The sequence below is a fragment of the Nestor notabilis genome, unplaced genomic scaffold (assembly GCF_000696875.1).
Source record: "Nestor notabilis isolate BGI_N333 unplaced genomic scaffold, ASM69687v1 scaffold8917, whole genome shotgun sequence".
Taxonomy (NCBI): domain Eukaryota; kingdom Metazoa; phylum Chordata; class Aves; order Psittaciformes; family Psittacidae; genus Nestor; species Nestor notabilis.
In genome coordinates, this window is record NW_009937871.1 from 3,103 (window position 1) to 9,510 (window position 6,408).

Below are 6,408 nucleotides of genomic sequence, written 5' to 3' on the forward strand. Positions count from 1 at the left end.
GATGGTCTCCATCATCCCCGAGTACCTCAGCTGACGGACGCACAGCTCCCGGTCAAACAGCTGGGGGGGTTACAGGGCACAGTGGTTCGGATTGTCCATAGGGAAGTGGGGACACTGAAGATGTGTGGGGTAAGCAACTCAGGCATCCACCCAAATCCTTCACTTGGTGGACCCAAGGACTGTTGGCTATAATGGACCTGATCCTATGAAGTGCTGAGTGTTTGACTCACTCCATTTCTTCAATTTCCACTTGCAAGGCTGGATGTGTCCTACACATTACACAAAGGGTTGAGAGCAGAACTGGTGAGCACAATCATAGAATGGTTTGGGTTGGAGCAGGTTGCTCCAAGCCCCTGTGTCCAATCCGGCCTTGAACACTGCCAGGGATGGGGCAGCCACAGCTTCTCTGGGCACCCTGTGCCAGCACCTCAGCACCCTCACAGGGAAGAGCTTCTGCCTTAGATCCAACCTGAACTTCCCCTGTTTCAGTTTGAACCCATCACCCCTTGTCTTATTGCTACAGCCCCTGATGAAGAGTCCCTCTCCAGCATCCTTATAGGTCCCCTTCAGATATTGTAAGGCTCCAGCTATGTGCTCCTGGCCTCAGGGCCTGATGAAGCACAGAGCAATGGAGACAGTTTTGACTTTCTTTGCCTGGTTTGCTACCTAATTCATCCCCTGCATTTCTCTTGGACTAACCAGAACAAGAGAGCAATGCTCAGAACCCGCAGCACGGGACCATGCCCAGACCCACAGAACTCCAGCCAGGTTCCTGATACAAACAATATTTTTTCCCCCTAAAGCACATTGTAGAAGGAAGCAAAAGTTTTAAAATAACATAAAGTAACAAACAGCCAGCACTTTCCACTGACCTTTCACTTCCCACTATCCCATTTCCTATCACTATCAGCACACTTTCCTTCAAAGCCAGGGACAGAAAATGAACTCCTAGAACATGTTCTGTTTTGCACAGCTCTGTGTGCTGTTATCTGGGATTTTTCTTTTCCTTTGTATTGTTAAACCAAGGCCAAAAATAAATATAGCAAGAAATGACATTTCACATCATATAGCACTCCAGTCTCTGGTTCAGTATTAGCTCATCTACTCATTACTTACAGTCTCTGATTCAGTATTAGCCATAGTACTCATTACTTTAATGGAAAGATTGATTTCTCTTTGTTCTAATCTTTCAAGCTTATAGATGGGTTTATGTCCCACTGAAAGTATTGTAGATAAATGAGTTCGGCAGAGACTTCTGGCTTAGTGCTTGCAAGAGCTGATGAAATACAGGCTTCCTACACAGGACACAAAGTGCCAGAACAAAACCCAGACATCCAGGTATAAAAGCAGCTCAGAATCAGGGCACTGGGAGTAATTTGCTAACATCAGTTCAGGATGTACATCTATATCTCAGCGTCAAACATAATCTTAAAGAAGGTCTTTTGATTTCAGCTCAGATAATAGACTCAGACCAGACATATTGGTAAATATCAAACCCAAGTATTCCATTAACATGCTATTAGGTGCCTTTTTATGCTCACCAAAACCAGGACAAGGGCACTGCAAGCGGCTTTGAGAGCCACCAAACCTTTCACCCTGCATCATTATGTTCACTGAACAGCAAAAATAAGTTTCAAGCAAACACTGCTTGTATGTAACAGCTCTGAAATTCAGTATTTTATGCTTGTTTTGCACTGAGTTGAGCTTTGCTAAGAGGCACTGACTTCAGATAAAGCTCCAGCTTTGGCAAGATTAACCACTACTGAAGTGCAAAGACATGGGTACACTGATTCACAGAACAAGCAGCTGAAATCATCATTAAATAAAGCTCTTCCTCCCCAGGCAGTATTACTATAGAGTATCACAGTGATTGCTAATAGCACCAGGGTTCAATCCTGCAAGGTGCTGATGGTGGGATTCGGTGCCATCTACCTTTTGCTGTTAAACTTGGAGTCCCCTCTGTGAGCAGTTTATGGTGAAGAGGATTTGTAGCCATCTCCTTCCCTTTAATTTACTCCTTAAAGTTTGTCCCCAGAGTCTTTGTTGCTTTTGAGGCAAATCCCTGGGAATCAGGGCAAAGTAATCCCTCTCGTCTACCCTCTGTGCTGTTTTGCCTCTTTTTTCTCTGCTTTTAGAACTGTGCTTTTGCAATTGGTGCAATGAAAAAGCGGTTGACAGAATTAAACAGGGATGAAACCATGTGAGATCCCTTGGGAGCAAAGATTTTGTAGACAACACCCAGCAAAAGAGGAATCACTTTCAGGAAGCATTGAACCCTGCCATAGGACTAAGAGATGGTAGGGAGATGCCTACCCCTATGAGGCATTTCCTATAGGAGAGAGGGCTGCAGGGTGAATTCCTTGAGGTCATCCTTGGGAAGAAAGGCAGGAGCAGGAGATAACCTCTGCAAAAGGTTTTGGGGTGCTGTTGGATCACAAAACATGTGCCTGATCTTGCCAACCCTTTGATGACTCCTTTGATGCACAACAAGCTCGTGGTTGGTTTCCTAAGCACCCAGGATCAATCCTGGCTCTACTGATGCCTGAAGTTCTGTTGCTAGCTCTAAGGCAGAGTGATCCTAGGGACAGTCCTATATGAAAAGCAACCAGGAGAGAAAAGCAGGACTTACCATGGGCTTCTTGTACTCATTGGGCTTGATGCAGCGGACAAAGAAGGGCTGGCACACACTGAGAGTCCTCATCAACAGCTCCAGGGACCGCTTGAACTGGCTGCTGAGCGTTGGTGAGCGCTTCCTTGTCTCGGCTCCCTGTAAAACCACAGTGGAGCAGGCTCAGGAAATGAAAGGATTACAGTGCCTTTCCCCTCCGGCCACGTCCCTGGAACCTCCTGTGACAGCCAGGGCTGGAGGAGGGAGCAGGGCCAGAGGAGGTTGAGCGTTGCAGCAGGGATGGGGGGGGGTTAAGTGTGAGTTGGTGAGTTTGCACCAGCCACGCTCTGGCAGCTTGCTCCATATGCCTCTACCCAAGGAGGAAAAGTGCCATAACTTAATTTCTCCTGCCCGGATCTCTCTGTGTGACTCGAGGTCCCATGTGCCCTGTGCAGAGCCACGAGGGAGATCTGCCCATGAGAGCAAACAGCCCCTTCTGGGACATCAAAATCTCTATGTTGCAGCATGAGGCAATGCATCTGCCCAGGGTTGCTCCTTGGGGATGGTTTAGGCTTCCCTATACCCAGGGAATGGTCATATCAACCCCTCTGTCCTGGTTCCTCATGTCAGGCTGAGCACCTCCTGCTCCATGGGGTGTAAGACCAGAGACCCATGTAGGGTAAAAAACAATCCAGGGGCACTTCTGCTGCAGGGTGACTCTGCAACAGCTCCAGAAGCTTCTGGTAAGGTCTATATTCCTCAGTCTGTACTACAGGGAAGATTTAAGATGTGTTTGGAAAAGAACAGTAAATAGACTGAATGAGGTGGGTATTTAGGGTAAATCAGGATGATTTTGATTATTTTGCTTGATTTAGTTCCTTTGGTTAAATTAATAATACAATCTCCATTATGGGGCAAGGGTTTCTAAAGCAGAATGGAGATGACTTCTCCCTGCCCTGAGAGAACCTTGCTAAACCACCTCCAAACTAAATGAAGCCTCCAGCTCATTTTATGTGTCACTCACTATTACATGAGCTCATTACACATCAGTCACAGTGGTGATGTGTGTCTCATAGGGTCTGGTGTTCAGGGAACTATAGTGGGGCAGCAAGTACTGCTGGTGGGTTGGAAGAGGAGTTGGGCACTGGGATGCAATTCCCTCCAAACCAAAATCAGGGCAAACTGTGCCATGATCAGGTGGCCAGGGATTTCCCAAAGGAAGGATTCCAGCAGGATTTTAATGCATTTTTCCTCCAAACATCCTCTTCTTTGCAGATGGGCAAGCCACGTATGGACTCACAAAGTCCCCATTTGCACTGGCCTTGCTGCTGTGTTTTGCAAGATGGTAAGTTTTACTTTGCTTTTGTGAAAACCTTTATGTACACTTCATTGTATAGCACTAACAACCTGTCAGATAACATTCCCACCCCCTAAACCTGGGGAATTTCATAGAATCACCGGACAGTTTGGGTTGGACATGACTGTAAATATCATCTAGTCCAACTCCCTTGCCATGGGCAGGGAATTTGCACAGCTCAGGTTGGATATGATGTTGAGACAAACCCAATCAACACAAACACAAAGTCATCATGGAATTCCAACAAGAGAAAACCCAGCTCATGCACACACCAGGAAAACTGCTTGTGGAGAAGAGCCTGGGGGCTGTCAGGGATCTCTCCCAGAAAACATACTTCCTTAAGGACAAACTGTGAACAAATCTAGTGTAATTAATGGATGCAGCTACTACCTGCAGTCTGGTGCTCACATTCTGTCAAAGATTTGATGAGGAATAGGCTATTTCACCAAAGATCCTGGTTTGGATAGCTTTGATTGATGTTTTCTTACTACTTTGCTAATTAAGTGCAAAGGGTCACCTTTGAAATGTGGAAGGACAGCCACAGGGGTTAGAAGCAGCAACAGAGGTAGAAGCAGGGCTGGAAGTTGGGAACAACTGCATGTTTAGCCAGGTTTGTCAAACTGGGGTTGGCTGGGAGAGATCACTTCTCAGCCATGGTGGTAGGAAGGATGCAAGGCTTTGTACAATGTCTACAGGGGAATGCAGGAGTAGTTTGCCCCAGACAGAAAGACAAGCCTCTCTAGGTTGCTGATGCCTTGCATGCATCCAGCTCTGGAAAAAAGCAGTGGTGCCATCTCCATCCTTACATCTGAGAGCTGGAGGGAGGGATGGTGGCCAGAAAGCAGCTTTTCTTCCTATCCAAATTGTTGGAGTAGTCTGGGCTCCTCCTGTCAAGACTGCACCATCCCATTCATTCACATGCTTCCTGGGCCTGACATTCGTGCACAGACCCCTCTCGATGGTGGACACCCTATGGGCACTAACTGGGCTCTCAGATACAGGATGAATACTCAGATGAGTGAGTTACATCAGCTTCCTCCTGAAGGGACAGAGTGACACCACTGAAGTCATTGTGGTTCCTCCTGCCTCAGCTCAATACCAGCATGGAGAGAATCACACTTCTTCCCTTATTCCAGCAAAATGGCCACAAAAAGTTGTGGAGCAGCCTGCCAACACAGTGTAGCAAGGCACTGAAAATACAGGGTTTAATGCAGAAGAGAATCATAGAGTCATGTTTGTGTTGGAAGGGACCTTAAAGCTCTTCCAGTTCCAACCCCTGCCACGGGCAGGGACACCTTCCACTAGAGCAGGTTGCTCCAAGCCCCTGTGTCCAACCTGGCCTTGAACACTGCCAGGGATGGGGCAGCCCCAGCTTCTCCGGGCACCCTGTGCCAGCGCCTCAGCACCCTCACAGGGAAGGGACACATAGTGAAGGAGAAGCGTTTTTTAGCTAAAACCAGATCCAGTCCCCACAGCCTGAAGGAAAAAGGACTGAAAGTATTCTGCTTTTCTCCTGGCCAGGCACATCTTGGCTTTCAAACTCTGAGACTAACATCTCTGGGACTCCCAAAGTCCCATCTTTTGGGACTATCTCTTCACAGGTGTCCATACAGAGCCTGTGGATGAGACCTGTGTGTGATGGGGGACGAGCAGAATTCACTGGTGCTGACTGGGGCACTGAATAACCACTCGGCCTGTGCTCAGCATCAAAGGAGAAAAAGCAGAAGAGAAAAATAAGAAAGAGAAGATAATTAGGTGATTTACAGAGAAGAACCACCTCAGAAGAGAGATCAGAAGGATGTGCAGACAGCATGACATTCAGACATGCTCCAGTGATACTTCTTTCTGTCATCTCAAAGTCTGAACTTTAGAGGCACAGACACGTGTGTGTCTGTTTGCAGTATCATAAAGACAAAAGTCAAGATAGATTATCATCATCAGGACACAAAGGAATATTCACCCAGCATGGGGTGTCCGAGGTCCCCACCAGCATATGTGGAGCATCTCTGGGAAGCTGTAACTCTCTAGGGACCTATTCAGACTCTTTCCTTTGGTGTCCTGGTACATTTAGGTACTTCTATATCCAGGGCTGAGAAAGCAAATACCAGTTAAGCCTATCTGCACCCTCTCAGTTCAGTGGATTTATGTGGACACAAAGATATGTTGGGTAGAATGGTCTTAACACAGACCCAGAGCTCCAGATAGGACAATCACCAATATGCTTCATAACATCCAAGCCAAGTAAGGAGAAGCAAGGAGAAAGGTAAGTACAAGGAGAAACGTCACTGAGCCAGAAATGGTAGGAATTACTCCTGCTGCACTCCTCCTTTAAGGAGAAGGTTGCATGGTGCACTAGGAACACCATGCTCAACACTAGGTCTGCTGGGGAGATGGTAACCTGCTTCAGTGGAAATGCAGAAAGATGAATTACTTAAGGTGAGGT

General features: G+C 47.0%; 1 protein-coding gene across 1 annotated transcript in view; it reads right to left on the reverse strand.

Annotated features, from left to right (window-relative positions):
- The window catches only part of LOC104409237 (unconventional myosin-VIIa-like), a 35,403-nt gene that overhangs the window by 2,698 nt on the left and 26,297 nt on the right, over positions 1 to 6,408 (reverse strand). Inside the window, 2 exon segments of the mRNA XM_010019056.1 lie at positions 1 to 60; positions 2,630 to 2,767. The exon segment at positions 1 to 60 is cut by the window's left edge and continues 15 nt beyond it. Coding sequence (XP_010017358.1) covers positions 1 to 60; positions 2,630 to 2,767 — 198 coding nt within the window.